Raw genomic sequence first — 21,572 nt, 5'->3', positions numbered from 1 at the left:
GGAGAGTGGAGAGCATGAAATGGTGAAATCTATAACACGTTCCTATAAACCCTTTGGTTATAGACCACAGTTCCAACACGTCATTATGCTTGCAGTGTAAAAGTATATTTGGAATCACCTTCCCTGACGACTAGCAAAGTCCTGTTGATCTTTAAGGCATACCTACCATTCATCTTGGTTTTTCTCCATCTCATTTTTTTCCCTAGACATGCCCAGAGTATTACCATTGATGTATTTTGCACCAGCATTATATTATTATGAAACAGTATAGGACATATCCAGTTGAAATTTACAAACAGGAAAGAAAAAACTTATGAAATAGGAAAAAGATGATGGCTCTCTTTGTTATACTGTGATTGTCTTGTTCCCTTCCTGGTGTGAATTTTCAATCAGCCAGGGTAGATGAGTGACTCAGAAAATGAGTAGTTAGGTCCTGTCAGCACTGTGAGACGCACAGTGGTGCAGTGGGAGTAGCCGGGGCTGGTCCTACACATACCAGCTGGGCTGCCTGTGTCAAGGTCGCCTGGTGCCCTGAGTGCTCTGTTGTGTGACGCTAACAGTCCCTCCCCTTGCAGGCGGAGTTAGGTTTCTAAATTTTAGGAATTAAGGTTTTAGATTTGGAAGGAACTTGAGAGACCATATGCTCCACATGTCTCATGATGGAGATTAAGAACGGACACATCCCAAAGGAAGCGATTCTCTGGTCCTAGGTCTCTGTCCCCTTTCACATCAAGGCATTCAACTAAGTGGTCAGCCTCCACTGTGCTTGTGTCTCTAGCCCATTGCACTCGTGCTTCTGCCTCGTTCGTCCACACTTAGCAGACAGTCTGCACGCGGCCCTTCTTGCAGCCCGTGTGTCTCCAGTGGCTCTGCTTCACTGCGGCCCTTGGCAGCGCCTGCAGCCCCTCCAGCCCCTCCAGCCATGTCCACGTTCGGCCCCTGGAGAGCTGGCCCTCCAGTGTTCTTCCCGTCTTTGCTGTTGCTGCTGTGCTCCTCAGATAGAAACACCTCAGTGAGCTCTGTGTCTACAATCCTGTCCCTTTGCAACACTGTCCTTGATAAACAGACATTGTGCGCTTTCTTGCTCAGAATTACCTTGGAGGACTTTTTTCTCCAGAAGAGCAGCTCTGAGCTCTAGAGTCAGGAAAGCCAGAGCAGCGTCAGCACACAGTAAATCCATCATGCTCTGCCAGGCCCAGAAATGCCGAGAAAAGGATAAATAGGAAATGCGCATGGGATCAGTCAGTAGAGGTTGGGATTAGGCTTCAGCACTGTTCATGCCAAGCGCTTGCCTTCCCTCCACACCAGTTCTGATGCTCTGGGACGGGGCACACCATGGCAGGTCTCCACAGATTTTGGGTTTTCTTACAGTGTGTTTCCTCACTACCTGACTGCCCATCCTCAGATGTGGGATGCCTCATAGAGCCCAGCAGGGGCTTTGGGGCCTTTGTTGTGGTTTTTTTTTTTCTTTCACTGTTCGACTTCCTTTTGAATGGGGTTGATGCTTTCTAATGTGGGGGGCAAGAGGGAAGTGTATCCAGTCCACTTGATGGCAGATGCACTCTGAGTGATTTCTCACCAGCTCCCGGAGCACCGAGCTTGCTCTTTCTGCCGTTGGGTAAATTTAAACTTGGAGTCCACTGCTCTGAGCGATTTCCCAGGATGCTGCTAGGCGGTCAGTTTTAGCTGATTGAGGATTCAGCAGTAGTTGGTACTGGGGAGGTACTTGGGAGGGAGAATGAGGCAGGCAGAGAAGATGAGGGGGCTTCGGGTATGAATGGTAGGACAGGGCAAGAGAGAGGAGGGGGTTAGAGAATGGGAGAAGAAGGGAGAAGAAGGGCACGAATGGGAGAGCCCAAGGAACGTGGAGGAATCATGCAGTTGTACCCACACTGACCTAAAATAGCTCCATCCCCTTGCCTGGGCGCTGTGGCCCGGGCCAGGCTGCGTCGGTGGCTTCTACGACCTCCCCGCTCCTCACCCCTTGCACTGGGGCCTGCTGCACAGACAGTTTGTCATGAAAATTGATGGCGTTCAGGTGCAGGTGCCTGAGCGCTGTAAGGCATGGGGGGCGTTGGGGGTGGCAGGTTTTAACTTTGGGAATTACATTTCTCTAATTGTCTCTACTAGCCCTCTCTGGACTAGACAGATTTTGGAGAGAATTGCCACAGAATTTAACCAGTTACACTTTCATGCTGTTCAGAGCAAAGGCATGCCTCTTCTGGACAAAGTAAGACCAGCAAGTGTTGGTTTCGATTTTCAATTTGCTGTTTGCGAATTTCCTGGATGATTTTGGTTTGACCTAGCATTGCCCCTGATAATTGCTACTCTACAGGATTTTGAAGCTAGCTTTGAATTTTTTTTTTTTTTCAGTGTCTCCTGCTTGGGACCCTGCTTCCATTATGTCACACTAGATAGATTTTGTGTAAAGACACAAGCGTAGTCTCCAAACTATGCAAGTAAAATTAATTCTGAATTTCATGTAACTTGACACATCATATGATGTAGTCAGAGTTCATTTATCCAAAGCCCTTGACTGGGTTTAAATGCACGTTTGTCAGATTTACTCCGTAGCTTAAGAGGCAAATAACTTTTTGTCATTCCATAATTGTCTAAACTTCACTTTGATGAAGCCGACTTACTTTCAAAGAAATCATAGGGAGGGGACGCCTCAGTGGCTCAGTCAGTTAAGCCACTGCCTCTGGCTTAGGTCATGATCCCAGGGTCCTGGGATCGAGTCCCACCTTGGGCTCCTTGCTTGGCAGGAAGCCTGCTTCTCTTTCTGCCTGTGTCTCCTTGTGTGCTTGTGCTCTCTCTTGACAAATAAATAAATAAAAACCTTTAAAAAAAAAAGAAAGAAAGCAATCATGGGGAGAAGAGATTCATTGTTATTCTCTAGGAAATGTTGGGATTTTAATCTTACATATATTCTGGTAGAATTAGAGGCTCGCTTTATATATATAACACATATGTATATAAATTATACACATATATTTGAGCTTTTAGAAACTGTGGTGCCTGGACCTTCTTTCCTGGTCTCTCTGTTCTTGCAGCGTATAGCCCACATTACGGCCATGCTGCAGCAGTCCCTGGGAGGCCTGCTGCTAGAAGAGCTTCAGACTTCCAATGTGGATATCATACGGCACTGCCTCCAGACTTACGCTACAATTGACAAGACACGGGATGCAGAGGCGTTAGTCGGTCAAGTACTGGTGAAACTGTACATGGATGAGATTTGTGCCTCCATGCACCTCATTCCACAAACACAGAGCATCTAATCTGGCTTCGTTTCTTGACTGGGTGCGAGAGAGCTCAGGGCTCTTCCTTGAAGATGCTCTTAGTTCCTGCTCTTCTGGTTGTAAGAAAAGGTTGGTCCCGCTTGGTGCCCATCAGCATGGCAGGAATCAGGCATGCGCTCTGGTCTCTTACAGTGATGCCATAACTCAGGGATCATCTTAATTTAGTAGGGGTGAGGGACTTGCCTAGGAAGAAGGTACAGATCAGAACATTTTCAGGTCAATTTCCATTTCCATAAGTTATACGTTAATGAAGTTGCTGAAAAGCATGACCCCACCAAGGTGCCCATGCCCACTGGAGGAGCTGGAAGACAGCTCTGTGCGCAGGGAAAGTCTGTGAGGGGAAGCGTCTTCGCAGAATTGATGTGGCCTAAGTCTTGAAGACCATGGGGGAGTTTGCCAGGCTAGGAAGGTGGGAGGGAGGGAATATTCAAAGATAAAGGGCTTTGAAGGGTGAGTTAGCGGGGTAGTACCTTAAGTCCAGAACTTGGTTACCCAGTGTTCTTGACCTTTAAGGATACAGTTAAATACAGGGAGTCAGTGTATCCTGCCTCTGAGCGGCCGGAGTATGGGCTGCACCATGTGAGGCCGCCAGCAATCAGCAGCTTCCAACTTAGAGAGTGTTGGTTTCATCTAGTTCAAGCTGACAGAAGTCATGAAGCCAGTCTCAGCGTTTGAGGGCTTTCTTCCAGTCACCTGCCAGTGCGAGTGTTCTTTCTGTCTGGTAAGTATAAAGCTACCCACCATGACTTCAGGATGAAAGGCTTCCAGTTTTAAAACGAGACAGTATCCCAGTGATAGAAGTGAAATTGAAGGATTAATTTCAGTAATCTTCTCAGCTTCATTAAGACTACTAAAAGTAAATGATCTGTCAGTTCTTTGTATGTATCCTATTATAGTTCATAGCTCTCTCTGTGGGGGTGAAAAAGATCACATTATTCTTTGTCACTAAATGAAAATATTTTAGTTATTTAATTTATGCCCTTTTCATTGAACTGAATCTAATATGCTAAATTAGAGAAGTACTTTACGTTTCCGTGTCATTAAATGAACTGTGGCCACGTTTGTATTTTAAGTTTGTATGCTTGTCATTCACCTCCTGCAAATCAGCCTCACCAAAAAAAATTAAATACTAAAGCAAAATAAGATGTGTTTTCTTCCATCACTTTCCATCTCAGCCCTTTCCCTGTTCTGGAGACGGTAGAGGATAAGGCCAGGGTGAAGATGGTACAGAGCTGTTGTCTGCAGATACAGTATTTCGCTTTTAAGCTCAGAAGGGAAGCAGATGAGTGTGTGTGATGTTTTAGCTTCAGGCCAGTCTCTGTCCCTCAGCCTCTGTGTCCCCCAGGGTTGGAGCAGTATTCCCAAATCCCGGGACCTAGATTTTCATGCCATTGTTACTTACCTCCTGTTTAGAAAGCATACTGAGTGGGGAGGAGGAAGGATGAAGTGCATTTTTAAGGTTTACACAATTCTTTTCTCTGTAGTGTGTAGTTCATACTTCTCTTTTAGGTGCTTTAAAAACAAACAAAAACACAAACAAACAAACAAATAAATAAATAAAAATAAAACGCTCTTCCTTCTGCTAGGTGATTGTAGAGCAGATCGTTGAGTCTCATCCAGACGGCCTGAAGATCATGTATGCTAATAAGCTCCTGGAGTTCGTTCCTCACCACTGCCACCTTCTTCGAGAGGTCACAAGAGGAGCCATCTCAAGGTGACATAAAATGCTGTGTATGCACCTGAGCTCAGTTTAGTGACCACCTGTCACCTCCTCATGTGCCGCTGATCCCTGGCTGTCCTGTCCGACCCGGGAACGTGGGAACGTGTGCTCTTCCCTATTTGTTACCAGTGCTGTGAGGCAGGTGTCACTTGCCTGGGTTTACAGGGAAGGGAATGAAGAGTCGGGACGAATCTCAACGGTGACATTTGTGTGACTCCAGAGCCTCTGCTTTTCTCTTGTCTATACTGTCTCCTTAACCAGGCTCAAAATCAAAATTGGTTTCCTTCCATTATTGTGATGTCATCATCGGTCTAGAAATACCAATTCATTTTAATTCAACACGTTTTATACTGATGGCAATTAAAGTCATGAACGGTTTTCCCTCCCTCTCTTATTTCATTTCCATGGCTTTCCAGTTCTGTTTCATGAATATCCCATTACCTTCCACCATCTCCGTCATCCCAGTCCAGACCTTTGTTGCCTTTTGTTCGAGGGTAGCGGGCTCTCCCCACCTGGTCTCCCAGCTCCACCTGTCCCTCTTCATTGCAGCCCTCAGCTGTCCCACCTGCCCAGAGCTCTTCAGCCTTCCTGAGTCGCTCGTGGCTTCTCATCGCCCACAGAAGAGCATCCATTCTTCCTGGCGTAACCTGTGACCGTTGGTGCTTGAGTCCTAGTGGTTCTCCGCTGTAGAACTTTCTACTGTGGAACTTTCCCCCATACCACTATGGTTCCTGGCCAGACAGGAGCACTTGACCTTCCCTAACACACCTGGTACAGAAGATCCCTGACTTCAACTTCGTTCAGTTTATGGTTTTTTGACTTTTTATAATAGTGCAGAAGTGATATGCATTTAGTTTGGATCTTTTCCCAGGCTGGCGATCTACAGTAGGGTCCTCTTTTGTAATGCTGGGCAGGGGCAGTGAGCACAGCCCCCAGGCAAACCACGTGATCACGAGGGTCAGCAACCAACACACTTGAACCGTCCTGTTCTGGCTTTCAGTGCAGTGTTCAGTAAGTTACATGAGATACCAGACACTTTATTGTGAAATAGGCTTTGTGTTAGAGGATTTTGCCCAACTGTGCAATACTGTAAGTGTTCTCAAGACATTTAAGTTTGGCGGGGCTAAGCTCTGATGTTCAGTCGCTTAGGTGTTTTCCATGCATTTTCAACTAAAGAGATTTCCAGCTGAACAATGGGTTTATTAGAATCCGAGGCCGTCATAAGCCGAGGAACATCTGTCTATACTGTGCGCCTCTGTGTTTTCCTTCATTGCTTCCTGTCTCTTATTCCTTTGTCTTTCTGTTGATCTGTCACTCCACATGAAGCTCCAGTCAAATACAACTTCTTTTTTTTTTTTAGGTTATTTATTTATTTACTTATTAGAGAAAGCATAAGCAGAGGGGGAGGCAAAGAGTGAAGCAGGCTCCCCACTGAGCAGGGAGCCCGATGTGGGACTCAATCCCAGGACCCTGAGATCATGACCTGAGCCACCCAGGCGCCCCCAGGCTATGGTTATTTCAAGAAAAAGTCCTATTTGTGAATTCTTCATCTAGTGAAGATGAATTAAAATCAGAAAGTCAACTCTGCCACCTTTAAAAACCCAGGAACAGAAAAAAATTCCACGAGCAGGTATAACCCTATCCACAATAAATCACTTTCAATCCAGTCCTGAAAACTAATACAGAGTAGGAAGAAAGCATTACAGAAAAATTTTGTTTTCATTAATCAAGCTGTAAAATAACGGGCCTTACATGAATGCCCTTTAGGAAGACAGTTCTTATAGTTTTATGTTGATGGAAACTCACATTACATTCGAAATGCATGTTAAAACCATGACTGTAGATTAACTACCACTTTCAGTCGTCAGAAGATGAAAAATGGTCAAGAGTCACCCAAACTGAATCCTGGTTCCTCCTGGAAAATGTGTTCCTAAATATTTTCCCCCTGAACTACTGTGCTCTTTCTGTATCTTACACAGCAGACACTGCGATGCACAAACACATCCAGAAGGCCTTTGAGGGCTGACAGCCTGCTGGAACAATGAGGAATTCACCTGGGTTTCTGCCTTTCTGCCGGGCCCACAAAGTTCTGGGTAACCCAGGTGACGTGTCATGAGAATACATGTGTAGCTCACACCATATGTATTATCTCCTCAGGGTACACACCAAAATCCATGTTCGTATATGAAAATCCGAGATGCGTACAGAAATCAAGAGTGATTCTGTCATCTTGAAAGAAAAACACACTGTTGTGCTGCCACATGCCTCGTTTCTTCTTGAGTGACTGCAGGAAGTAGCGATTGCAGTCAGAAATCTCAGAAAGAAAAATTAGAGTAAGGGCAACACCTGAAGTTTATTCCTGAAAATACTTGGAGAATGACTGTGACCAATAAACCAGGGCTTAGTTCATGAGACTATGTCAATGAGCTTATACCATCCCATGTCCTGGTCAAACCCTCATGTCTGGGAGATGGAGGGACGTCTTCATCTTCCAGAGCTACTCTTAGGGAAAAAGGTGGAGACCATACTGACTGAGTCCCTACTTCAGCAGGAGAGCCAAAAACACCTTGCCCCTCCATAATCCCAAATGAAAATAAACATCTCGGGGCGCCTGGGTGGTTTAAGCTTCTGCCTTTGGCTGGGATCGAGCCCCACGTCGGGCTCTTTGCTCAGCAAGGAGCCCACTTCCCTCCTTCTCTCTCTGCCTGCCTCTCTGCCTACTTGTGATCTCTGTCTGTCAAATAAATAAAATAAATAAAATCTTTAAAAAAGAAAAGAAAAGAAACATCTCATTTTACTAGTGTGCAGCAGTGACTATGCAGGAGAAATTATTATTATTTTATTATTAGATGATATATTATTATTATTATTATTGTACTATATTGTTAACCTTTTGAATTCGGACACCTAAAATTTTTAATAAAATATGAAGGCCTTTTTTTTTTTTTTTAAGATTTTATTTATTTGAAAGACAGAGATCACAAGTAGGCAGAGAGGCAGGCAGAGAGGGGGAAGCAGGCTCCCCACTGAACAGAGAATCCGATGCAGGACTTGATCCCAGGACCCTGGGATCATGACCTGGGCTGAAGGCAAGAGGCTTTAGCCCACTGAGCCACCCAGGCGCCCCATGAAGGCTTTTTTTGTTTTGTTTTTTTTAAAGATTTTACCTATTTATTTGACAGAGAGATCACAAGTAGGCAGAGAGGCATGCAGAGAGAGAGAGAGGAGGAAGCAGGCTCCCCACTGAGCAGAGAGCCCGACATGGTACTTGATCCCAGGACCCTGAGATCATGACCTGAGCCGAAGGCAGCGGCTTAACCCACTGAGCCACCCAGGCGCCCCATGAAGGCTTTTTTTAAAGAACAAAAACTTCAGACTATATCTTTATCCTATCAGTTCCCACTACAACTGGCTTCTGTCTTGGCCAACATTTAGCCATTCAGATAAAGTCCGTATTTAGTGCTTCGTGTGTATGCATGTGTAAAATAAGCGGACAGTCATAAATCTTTAAGATTGTGTATAATAACTGTGAAATAAGGATTCTTGATACACAAGGTCTCGTCTGGGGAAAACAGCTGGAGAACAGTATGCAGTTTTCAAATGACGAAGGGGAAATACGCATTCGGTTATGAGAAAGGGAAGGAGAACAAGACCAAATATTAATAAAAGGGAAAAAAGCTTTTTCTGCCATCTTTCTGTGCCGCAGTAACAGTGTGAACAAATGTCCCACAGATGCCCTCAAGAACATTAACACTGCTGAAAGGGGGGGCGAAGGCCAGGTTCTTAGGAGGCCCTGCACCAAAGTCATCGTCCCGTTTCCTCACTGTGATGACGAAGCATGAGTACATTGGCAAATTTGAAATTATTGATGACCACAGAGCTGGGAAAACTGCTGTGTACCTCACGGGCAAGTTAAACAAGTGTGGCATGACCAGCCCTAGACTTGTATAACTGAAAGATCTAGAAAAGTGGCAGAATATTTCCATCCCCTCAGTTTGGTTTCACTGCATGGAAAAATTCTTCTGGCATCATGCACCATGAAGAAGGAAGAATCCAGGCAGGAGGGAAAATCCTGGGATTCCTTTTTTCTAGAAATATAATATACATGGCACGTGAAATGCCTCAATGGGAAAAAAAAAAAGGAAAATAAATTACAGTCAACTAATGTTTGACAAGGGTGCCAAACAATTCAATGGGGGTAAGAACAGTATTTTACTCCCAAGCAGCCACATGCAAATAATGAAACAGGAGTCCTGCCTCACACCATACAGAGAAAATAACCCAAAATGCATCAAAGACATAAATGTAAGCATTAAAATGATAAAGTTCGGGATGCCTGGGTAGCTCAGTTGGTTGGACGGCTGCCTTCTGCTCAGGTCATGATCCCGGAGTTTCCAGATTGAGTCCTGCATCAGGCTCCAAGCTCCACAGGGAGTCTGCTTCTCCCTCTGACCTTCTCCTCGCTCATGCTCTCTCTCATTGTCTCTTTCTCAAATAAATAAAATCTTTTAAAAAATAAAAATAAAGTAAAATGATAAAGTTTTCAGAAGAAAACACAAAGGTAAATGTTAGTGGTCTTGAATCTAACAATGGCTCCTCGGCCAAACACCAAAGTACAAGCAACTTAAAAAAAATAATAAACAAATAAATGGGACTCAACCAAAATATCCCAGTTTTGTGCTTCCAAGGACCCCATTGACAAAGTCAAAAGACAAGCCACTAAATGGGAGAAAATATTTGCAGGTCATATATAAGGAACATGTATTCAGACTGTGTGAAGAATTCTTACAACTCAAATAAAAAGACAACCAAGTTAAGAAATGAGCAAAGAGGGGCACCTGGGTGGCTCAGCGGGTTAAGCTGCTGCCTTCCGCTCAGGTCTTGAACTCGGAGTCCTGGGATCGAGCCCCGTTCTTTCTGCTCAGCAGGGAGCCTGCTTCTTCCTCTCTCTCTGCCTGCCTCTCTGCCTGCTTGTGATCTCTCTCAATAAATCTCTCTCAAATAAATAAATAAAATCTCTTAAAAAATGAGCAAAGAACTTGAATATACATTTCTCTAATATTCAAATGTATACATTAATATATAAATGTATATATAAATATATTTTACCTGATCATATATTTATATAAACATATTTATGTAAATATATTTACATTCTTAAATATGTATTTAAATATAAATAAAATATGAAATATATAATATATATTTAAAGATACATATAAGGTATATATAAAATATATGGGACAATAAGCACGTGAAAATATGCTCAACATCACTAATCATTCGGGAAATGAAAATCAAAACCATGGTGAGATACCACCTCCCACCCACGTGGATGGCTACTATCAAAAACCCCAAAAGCAGGTGTTGGAAGGATGTGAAGAGCTGGAACCTGGAAATTGCTGGTGGGCTTGGAAAATGGCACAGCCACATTAGAAATGGTTTAGTAGCTCCTCAAAATGCAGAACACAGAGTTGCCATATGACACACCAATATCACTCCTGTGTATAGAGCCAAGAAAAAAACTATGCCCACACAAAAACTTGTGCATGAAGGTTTAGGGTTTATTCGTAATAGCGAAAAGGTGAGAACAACCCTGATGTTCATCAACTGATGAAGAGATAAATAAAATGTGATCCATCCAGCCTGTGGAATATTATTCAGCCTTGAAAAGGAATAGAATTTTGATATGTGCCACGACACAGAGGAGCCTTGAAAACATTCTGCTGATTGAGAGAAGTCAGTCACAGAATACCACGTATTGCATAATTTGATTTATATGGAATTTACAGAATAGCTAAATCTACAGAGACCGAAAGTAGATTAGCGGTTGCCTAAGACTGGTGGTGATGGCTAAAGTTGTCTTTTGAGGATGATGAAAATGTGTAGGTAGTTCAGTATAGTATAGTTAAATATAGTGAAAGCCATTAAATTGTCCACATTAGATGGTGAGTGGTATGGCCTGTGAATTATATCTCAATTAAGCTGTCATCGAAAAATGCAAAGAACTTCTATACTTATCAAGTACAAAAAGAATGAACTTGATTAAAAACATCAAAAATGGGGAAAATAAAAACAAAATAAGATGGGAGGAATAAAATTATGACTGTTTATCATTAATTTAAATGTGTACAGACTGACTTTTTCTATTAAAGCGCCTATCAGGAGGTTACAGATCCACGCTGTTCAAGAAACATACTTAAAATGCAAAAGGGATTGAGAATGTATCAGGTGAGGAGATACCATGCAAAAGAGAAAGCCGGAATGGCAAAATTCATCGCAGACAAGTTGGGTCTAAAGTTATAGGTACTAAGATGAAGAGGGACATTTTTAAAGGCAGAGTTTGGAAAGAAGATGTAAAAGGTATAAGCAGGTATACATCTAACAACATAATACCTGAAGACTCTAAAAATGCAATAACAAGGTAAAATTTTAGCTTTTCAAATGGGAGTATCTACTAGAAGGAGGGAAAAACAAGGACACACAGAAAATAGACATCCTGGGGCGCCTGGGTGGCTCAGTGGGTTAAAGCCTCTGCCTTCGGCTCAGGTCATGATCCCAGGGTCCTAGGATCGAGCCCCACATCGGTCTCTCTGCTCCGCGGGGAGCCTGCTTCCTCCTCTCTCTCACTCTCTGCCTGCCTCTCTGCCTACTTGTGATCTCTGTCTGTCAAATAAATAAATAAAATCTTTAAAAAGAAAAAGAAAATAGACATCCTTATTTCCCTCGGAAAACATTTCTTTCTTACACCTAAGGAAAGCCATATTTGTAAAGATTAATTGCATACTAGGCAACAAAGGAAACCTTTACAAGCCTTCCAAATTAAAGATTTAAAGAACAGTTTTTTGATCACAATCCAGTAGAATCAGAATTAGATAACCTGGTAACAAAAAATTGAAACTACATACAAGTTAAGAAATACAGTCTTCAGTCAAAGAAGAAATCATAAGACGACTGAAGAAAATCTTGAAAGCAATGGAAAGGAGACTATTTCATACCAAAACTTACAGAAGACACCAGAAGTTATACTCTAAGGAGACTTTAGTGTCAAATGTCTTCAATTTCAAACATTTTTTTAAATAAAAGAAAGTACTCATTTAAACCCATCAGAAAAGGGCAGCTCAATCCAAAGAAAGGAAGTAGTTATAATAAAGATAAATTTTTAAACTAATAAAAAATATCAGGGGCAAATAAACTCAAAGTTGTTTCTATGAAAGACTAATGAAATAATAATAATAAAAAAAAACTTCACATGCCCTATTAAGGATAAGAGAGGGGGAAGATGGGGTGTGGGAGGAGGTGGGGAGAGGGAAGGGGAATGGGGATAGGGGGGTTTCAGGGAGGAGGGGACAGAGAGAGGGAGAGAGTTGCAAAACAGATAAGGATTGGGAACAGAGATATAAAAGCAAATGCATAATATAAAAGAATCACTAAACTGCAAGGCACTTTATACTAATCAATTTGATAACCTAGAAGAAACGATGATTTCCTAGGAAAACAAAATCATCCAAATGATTCAAGAATGGAAAATTAAGAAGATGAGTTCCAAGATCAGACAGGTTTGCAGCTGGATAACTGTCATTCTACTGTTAAATGGCAACAGGCAATTAAACAATAATAAGTCAATTCACTTGATGAAGCTGAGCACAATTTTAATACCCAAACCTGAGAGGGAGGAACGGGGAAGCTATTAACAAATCTGGCTTAAGACAGATTAGTTAACAGAAACTGAACTAATGTTAGCAAATAACAGAAGTCAGGCATCTATCAAAGGACTATATCCTGAGACCAACTTGGATTCATTCCAGGAAAATAAAGGGAGCTCAAGACCAGAAAATCAATAAGATTTACCTCATCACTAAATTAACTGTGAAAAACTCTTAAGACCATAGCAATAAATGCATTTGATAAGAAAATAAAGGCACCTGATAAAAGGTGAGCAGCCATTCTTTATAAAAATGAAGATAAAAACAGAAGGACGTTATGCAGGAGGGATTATTAACTGGGAAGCACTAGATCAAGAGGTAGATAAAATGAGCCCATATTTGTTAAACAGTGACAGAGCCTCATGCGTGCGTGGATAGAGGCGAATGAGCTCATGGATGAGCACCAGGCTGTCAACAGGTATTATAGGGACAAAGGCAGCGGTGAGGAGAGGAGAGTCTTAACAACAGGGAAGAAGGTAAAAGGAGGATTGCAGTTAAAAATTGTGCATGATACAAACACATGCAAATAAGACCGGATATTTTCCGGTATATAGTTTTTTAAAACCCTGCACACATTACTGGAACTACCAACTCTTGCTTTCAGCTCCGCAGCCCTCGCGTGCTTTCCCAGTACCAGGATGCAGGGGTAGATCCTCCGTTGGTGACATCCTATGTCATTGTACTCCTAAAGGGACAGGTGAAACAGCGCAGGGGCTTGATGTCAGAACTTAGGCATCGCTGCGCCCACCCCAGCCCCCTGCTCTGAAGCGGCGGGCACTTGGAGCTGTTAAGAAGCAGGAATCTGAGCAGTTCTCTGGTTTCCCCTGGAGCCATCTGCATCCATCATATTTCCCACAGCTCTCCCCGAGTGTTGGTGCTGGCTCCCCCCGAGTGTTCCCTTAACTCCAGGCATACCCTTCTTATGACAGCACCTAGTACTCCCCGTCATAGTGCTCTGTCTGTCACATGCATCCATTGATCAACTTTGTGCTGGTTGAGGGCTGGAGCCCCCTCCTGTTAACTTCTCAAGTCTGTTTCTAATGCAGCAGCACCTGGCACTTAAGCACCCTGTCAGTACCTGCCAAATGAATGAAATGTACTCAAAACATAGTATGAAGTCTGCGTTCTGAAACTCCTTTTTGGAGCTGTTTGCTATCATTTTCCCAGGCAATTAAAAAAATTTCCAGCCTTGCTGCCAATAACCTGAAGGGGTAAAGGAATGCCGGCGTGCCCCATGGGACATGTCACTCTGGATGGTCCTTCGGCAGCAGGGACTTTGATAGCGCTCTTCCAAACCCAGCAGGATGGTGGAATGGGTACGTGGCTGAGTGCCTCCCAGGTCTGACCCTGTGTGACGCCACCCGGTGCCTGCAGCTGCCCTCTGGAAGGTGTTGCTTTTGCGGCAGAGCCGGAGGGCACCAAGCATGTGTCTGTCTCCAAAGTCCTGGGCACCACATCACAATGCCTTCCTGAGAAGCAGAATCAAGGACAGTTGCTGATCTTCATTCCTTCCCACCAAAGGTATCTCATACACCATCTTTGGAAGTTGGAGCCAGGGGGTGCCTGGGTGGCTCAGTCGGTTAAGTGTCTGCCTTCAGCTCAGGTCATGATCCCAGGGTCCTGGGATCGAGTCCCACACATTTGCCTCCCTGCTCAGTGGGGAGCCTGCTTCTCCTTCTCCCTCTGCCATTCCCCCCACTTGTGCTTTCTGGCTCTCTGTGTGTCAAATAAGTGAATAAAATTTTTTTTTTAAAGTTTGGGCCATACTCTTTAGCCATTCTACTTTCCCTGGGGTAATTTGCCACCTCCCTGAATTTACCTGAATCTTTCCCAAAATCTACTTATCTTCCAGCCTTCTTGACCATAATGAGTCTATAAATTTTCAATAGACAGTGTGAACTTACACTTGCTAATATTTGCATAACATGCACCTCTTTCAATCTCAAAGAAAAGCTTTGCACCGCAATGGTCTCTAATCTCCAAATAGGTTCTGTTCCGGGATCCCACTGGAATTCTATGCGCCTGTCCCCTAAGATCCCATAAATTGTGGTCCAGTTTCGCAGCCAGCCAAGGAAATCACATGGGAAATCTTGCTGAAGTATGAGTAAGAGCCAACGAAAGGGAACATATTTATCTGCCTCGAATGCTGGGACCTGAGGAAAGCAAGTTTCATTACAGACAAATCAGGAAGGAGGTGCAGATTGCTTTTTATGTCACTCTGGAGTGGAGGTCTGCCATTGATCATTAAGGCCATTTCCTGCAATGCACTCACCAAAGTGATAGTCACTTCGGAGTGGACAAAACTTAGGAAATGGCCAAGGGGAGCTCTGCTTACACTTTACACTCTCAGCATTTATTTGCATTATTTTCTTTATAGGGCAGTATAGAGACTTGAGACCACATTGAAAAAGCAAAGCTTGTCATCCTGTGGCCTTGGGTCAAGAATAGAGATAGTGCTGCTCATGTCAGTTTCAACCTCCAGTGGCCAAGGGTTTGATCTGATGCTCTTTCAAGTTTTCACCATAGCCTTTCTCAAGCTCAATGGCCAATAATCCCACAGGAGGAGATTTTAGGGCCCTCTCAAACTTCTGTTTTGCTATCTCTCCCCAGCCTGCTTCCTCTGCAAAAGTCACCACTTTGCCTGTGCATCTACCACCTCTTAGAGCCTTTGGAATCAGCCACGAATTGCAGTGCTGATTCCTTCCATGACCACATATTGTTTACAGGAAAACTCTTCTTCGTTATGCCTTGCCAGTCAGAGTGACGGTTTCATCCGCAACCTGGACCAGGTTCGGGAATGTTCTACACATAAATGTGAGCAAATGTCTTCTGTATTGAGAGACATGTACAATCTGTAAATGGAATCTATTGAAAAACCAATACATAGGGTACACTTATGTCCTGACCCAGCTGGAAGGAGGCAATTCATTTCTATCTTTCAGAAAATTGGTGTAACACATTGATTTTCATAACAAAGAAAGCAGTTTTGTGTCCTCTACCAAAAGACTGTCATAGTAAGCAATAAATTGCCTCTTTGGGGTGAACAAATTAATAAGATATTTTCTAAATTTCAAAATAACAAAGACAGAACGATGTCTGTAATGCTAAGTGCATCCCCTTAGTTGCAGGGCACTGTGTCATGGACCACCTGAGCAATGGCACATGGCGGCCGGTAGTCTGATTTGTACATCAATTCACCTGGCAACCTGTTAAAAGAAAGTCTTGCACATGACAAGCTTTCAATAAGACACTGACAAGATGGCCAGGAAGCCCCCTTAGCTGGCTTTTTCAGGTGTCCAGACATCTAGTCAACCTACCTCACCAACTCATCACCATGCTTACTGGAGTAAACCCAATCTCTTCCTTCCCCCCTGGAGATGGGAGAAGAGCCACTCACACGTTTGTATGGAATTCTCATTCCCCCTCGCTCTGTCCCCACATGGCGCTGTCCGTGTAATAATTAAACAAATCTTTATGTCACCCGGAAGTTCCTGGGTCAAATTACACAACTCGGACAATTTTGGGTCACTACAGCCTTTTGTTTTTCTCTCCACCTTAAGCCTTCTGGGTGACCAACAACTATCTAAAACTCATGTTGCTGCCATATGCTGTTGTTCTGCTTCATCTTCCCAGTAAAGTTCAGTATTTTTCCCTAAAGTTTGGTTTATCAGTATCTCCAGCGTCTATCTCCAGCTAGGGTCATGATCCCAGGTCCTGGGATCAAGTCCCACTCTGGACTTCCTGCTCTGCAGGAAGCCTGCTTCTGCCTCTGCCTCCCATCTCTTATGAATAAATAAAGAAAATCTTTAAAAAATTTAAAAAAAACCATTTCTATCTTCCCACTTTTAAAGATTAATTCTAGGAATTATTGCTATAAATCCAGTGTCCTATCTCTTTCTTAAAAAGTCTTCTCCAGGGCATCTGGGTGTCTCAGTTGATTAAATGTCTGACTCAAAATTTTGGTTCAAGTCATGATCTCAGGGTCATGGGATTGAGCCCTTAGTGAGGCCTCTGTGCTCAATGGGGAGTCTGCTTCTCTCCTTTTCCCTTTGCCCCACCCCCCTACTCACATGTGCACACACGTGTTGTCTCTCTCTCAATAAATAAATAAACAAATCTTTAAAAAGTCTTCTCCAAAGGGAGTTTGACAAATAGTCCAGTAAGGGGCTGGAAGAAAATATTATAAGTTTTATTCATATTTCATGTCATCCATTTAACTGTTTAGCTTTTGCATGTCATTTATAATGTGCATAATAATTTAGTAGAGTAGTAGAGTTTATAATTTATCAAAAATTTGCTTAAATTTGTGCTATGTCCGCAAATATTTTTTGTATGTATGTATGTATGTATGTATGTATTTATGTATTTATTTATTTTTGTGAAAGAGAGGTGCACAGTAATAAAAGGAGATCACTGCTCCAGGGACCCAGATATTTCCCCAAGTCCTGTTTCCTTCCATTCCCTCTGGGCTTCATTAGACCCCCTTAACACCAATCTTGTTCCTAAAACACGCCCTCTGCAGCACCAAGTTCAAATGCTTAACTCGGGCCATCACTGCAGGCTGTACCGGGATGACCTTAGGGAAAAGGGTGGTGGGTCTCACGGGTTAGCTGTGTCACCTCCATGAACAGTCCTTTGTTCTGAACAGCTAGTGCAGCCCACGTTTGCAATCACAGGCTCTGGCACCAGAGTGGGCATAGATCCCAGCTGGCCCCTCAGTAGCAATATGGCTTTGGGAAAGTTGTGTCATTTCTGGCCCAGACTTAAGGCTCATCCATAACGTGGAGGAGAAGACAGTGTGACCCTCAGTGGGCTGTTGAAAGGATCACGAGATGGTTCGACTCAGGTGCTCCGAGGTACCCAGCACACAGTAGGCCCACAGTAGAACAAAAAGTTGTTCTATTGATCTTATAGTTACTATTACTCATACTAACAAAACTAACTGATCATGTGAGATAATTTTCAAGCGAAGTGTCTTCGCCTGGAAATTCTAAGATTAACTTACTTCAAAATGAATTCTGCTCTATTGTGAAAAACGAGCTAACCAGCAGGTTTCTTCTGCATCTTTTCTGAACTTTTTAGGATCCTCTCTAGAGAAAGGTTCTAAAGGAAGGCAAAGTGCAGAAATACTCTTGCTTCAAAGGATGTGTAGGAAATGATTAATTTTGCCAAAAAACAGTGCCTTGAACATAAAAGATGTTTGACGAAGCTCACTGTAGACAGTGTATCCCTCCAGGATTCATAAGTTGAAAACTCAATGTCCAAAGGGACATAACTAGGAGATGGGGTCCTTGAGAGATGTTTAGGTCATGAGGGTGGAGTCCTCATGGGCGAGATTAGTGTCTCCATAAGAGAGACCCCACAGAGATCCCTCGCCTCCTCCACCTTGGAGGTTATAGGGAGAAGATGGTCATCTGTGACCCAGGAAGTGGGCACTTGAACAGACACGGAATCTTCCAGGGTCTTGATCGTAGACTTCCCCGCTTCCAGAACTGAGAGAAATAAGTATGTCTTTAAAGCACCTAGTTTATGGTGCTCTTGTTACATCAGCCCAAACTAAGATAAAGCTTGTCTCTTATACTGAAAAATAACACAAATGTTAACAACAATTTTAAAAAGGAACATTGTGGCCAATGACATGTAATGAACATCATCTCTCCTCTACAGAGACAAGAGCTTAATTAGTTTCGGGCAACTCAGTAGAGTATGATTAAACCAAAGAGCAGCAAGATGTCTAAATGCTCAAGTCCTCTGCCTCCTACTTTTCTGCCAAAACAAAAGAAAAGCCCTAGGCTGGTATTGGTTACCACCAAGCACAAAACAGCCAAATTCCAAATTTAAAAGCTCTGGGGTTTAATTGTGGATGTATGGAATTACATAGAAGCTCTCTTTGATCATTCCAAAGGATGTTTCCCTCAAAGGTTACAAATACATCTCAGCCTACCAACCATCTCAGGCCTACCACAAAAATTATATATATACACTTTTAGCATTTTAAAATGTGTCTAAATTTCAGTTTCAGATCCCGTTTTGACTATTGTTATGGGCTTAGTTGGATGCCCCCAGATTCCTACGTTGACGTTCTAACACACAGCATCTCAGAATGTGGCAGTATTCAGAGACAGGATTTTTAAAGAGGTGATAAAGGGAAAACGAGCTCACTGGGGGTGGGCACCAAGCCAACAGGACTGGTGTGCTTACAGGAAGAAGAGATTAGGACATAGACAATACAGACTGAAGGACAATCGTTTGAAGACAGAGTGGAGAACACAGCTATCTGCAAGCCAAGGAGAGACGTTTGAAGAATCGAACCCTACTGCCACCTTGATCTTGGACTTCCAGCGCCCAGAACCATGAGAAAATAAATTGTATGTTGCCTAAGCCACCCGGCTGTTATTTTGTTTATGACAGCCCATGACTCAGAAATTTGAGGACCTCCCCCACAGACTTTATCCTGAAGTTCTGTTTCAGCTTCAGGGGCTTGTGTAATACTACTGTATCAAGGAGCGAGGCTCCTGCCATTCCCTGCACTGGGTCATTGAGACACTGCACAGCTGTCCCCAGGGCTGGCTACATAATTTACAAGCCCCATGCAAAATGAAGATATAGGACCCTTTGGGCAAAAACAGGGAGGAAGTGTTTGTTAAAGGTACTAAAATAGAAAGCTTATTTCCTCCATCATCTGTCTTCTGAAGGGGCATGGCTGCTGTTTTCTATTTGCATTTAATGTCATTCCAAGCAAATAAAAATTTTATAATGTGATTATGGGCATGATTTATGCCATTCATCTTCGCAGGGTGCAATGTCAGTGTTAAATAATTCACGCAGGGTTTCCACAGCTGGGGCACACCCACGTGCCCTCTTCTTATCAGAACCGTAGAAATCCTGCACAAGACCAGCTCTGCCATCTTTACCTCACCTGGGGACTCACACCTGTTCCACCAACCCTGCTGCCCTCGGCTTCCTGATGAGTACGGAACTTGACAGGATCAGGAGCCAGGGGCTGCCTTTCTTTCCCTTCCCTCCTAAGTCACCACTTCCAAGGCTTGGCTAACACAGGGAGGTGGCATGAGTGAGAAAGGACAAGACAGGGTTCTGGGCTGCTCACAAGAGGCCACCGCCTCCTGCCGGTGCTCAGAACAAGCTCTGGTCTGTAGGGAAGGCGAGCTCCGGTTGACTCGGTCATAGACATCACGTGGTCAGCGAGTCTCGTTGACCACCACTCACGAGGTGTCCATTTCCATGCTGTGCTCACCGGGCAGGGCGAGCAGTACATGCAAATGAGCAGTACAGGCAAGGAATGGTGGATACCCACAGTGGGCTGTCCCCTCCACTATGTACGTGCTCCACTATCCCACCTGTTATGCCCCAATAATGGGTCCATGATTAAAAGAGCGAGACTGATACAAAGCGAAGGTCAAACAAAGCTTTATTTTGCACCAAGCATCAAGAATCAAACTGACCAGCCAGGGCCGCTTTTCTTACAGAGAAGTCAACCCCTCTCTCCTTTACAGACTAGCTTTTAAGGACATAGGCCATGCGGTTGGGCCTGGTCATGCACAGGTGGCCAATGAAATTGTAACACACAGAGAAAGCTGCACAGTGATGCTAGGTGACCAATTGAATTACAACTTACCTTTTAGTAGATATTTGACCTAGCCTATCACCTTGGTTGGGATTTTCGCCCAAAAGACTCACAAAGGGCGGGACCCATACTCCTTGGTAGCTAGGGAGACAGTATGCAGCCCTCCACTGATCAGATGTCTTACCTGGCCTGACCCACCCTTGTATTTGGGCTTTGTTACCTGAGGTTGATTTCCAGGACTTGTTTTTAAGTAAGTCCCCTGGGAGAAGGGGAGCAGGGACAGCTTAAGGGTTAAACAACAAGGTTATTGTGTAACCTCAATGGAAGCCTCTGGCTAAAATATAAAAATATAAAGTAGGTCCTTACACCACCCACTTCGCTCAAAAAACACAAAGTCAAAAATAAAACTGAGTAATTCCTAGACATTGAGAGAGAAGCACACTGACTTCACCTTAGAACCCTTCTGAGGGCGGTGCTTGGCAGGGTAGGGGGGTGTGAGGGGGTTGGGGGTGGATAATGGGACCTCTGAGGGTGTGGCCAAAGGTCAGAGCCATTTGGGAAGGGGCTTTCTGGGGGAGGGGCCCTTCTGGGAGCAAAGCCCTGGGTGGGGGTATTCCCTCTGGGGGCAGGGCTGGGAGCAACCCCAGAAACCTTGCCCACAGAGAAGCTGGTCCTTTCTCTCCCTCTGCCCCCTTTCCCCAGGGACCCCTAGGCTTTGGAGACTAAAGTCAAAATTAAAGCCATATGTCTAAATGGTTCATACTGTGGTTGGGTAGTGTTTTTAACATATTAATTGACTGGTTTTTCTCAGTATTTGTCAAACCTTTCCCAACACAAGGCTTTCTCTTAAGCAGCAGTGCAAGGCAGGCCGTTCAGTTTGGTCAAGCTGTTTGGTGATTCTTTGTAAAAACCCACCCTCTTGCGCTGCTCAGGAGGGCAGTGTTGCATCCTAGGATAAACATAAATATATATCAAATGTGTTTACAAGTTATATTTATATGTATACATTCAATTCTCTGTTTACATATATATGTATAAAATAAAAATAAAAATATTGTTTAAAAGGCTGTTTTCCGGGGTGCCTGGTGGCTCGGTGGGTTAAAGCCTCTATCTTCAGCTCAGGTCATGATCCCAGGGTCCTGGGATGGAGCCCCTCATCGGGCTCTCTGCTCAGCGGGGAGCCTGCTTCTCCCTCTCTCTCTGCCTGCTTCTCTGCCTACTTGTGATCTCTGTCGGTCAAATTAATAAATAAAATCTTTAAA

At 43.7% G+C, this 21,572-nt stretch overlaps 1 protein-coding gene across 1 annotated transcript in view; it reads left to right on the top strand.

Moving 5' to 3' along the window:
• LOC309864164 (conserved oligomeric Golgi complex subunit 2-like) overlaps positions 1 to 3,278 on the top strand; it is a gene marked incomplete at its 3' end in the record, with an annotated part of 384,897 nt that extends 381,619 nt beyond the window's left edge. Inside the window, exon 5 of the mRNA XM_082729475.1 lies at positions 3,054 to 3,278. Within this exon, the coding sequence (XP_082585601.1) occupies positions 3,054 to 3,278 (225 nt within the window). The remainder of the gene's footprint in view (positions 1 to 3,053) is intronic.
• Between the last annotated feature and the right edge of the window lie 18,294 nt (positions 3,279 to 21,572).

This window comes from Mustela nivalis (genome assembly GCF_964662115.1).
Source record: "Mustela nivalis genome assembly, chromosome: 5".
Lineage (NCBI taxonomy): Eukaryota > Metazoa > Chordata > Mammalia > Carnivora > Mustelidae > Mustela > Mustela nivalis.
Note: the sequence above shows the minus strand (reverse complement) of the source record. Positions and strands in the feature narration are given on the sequence as shown.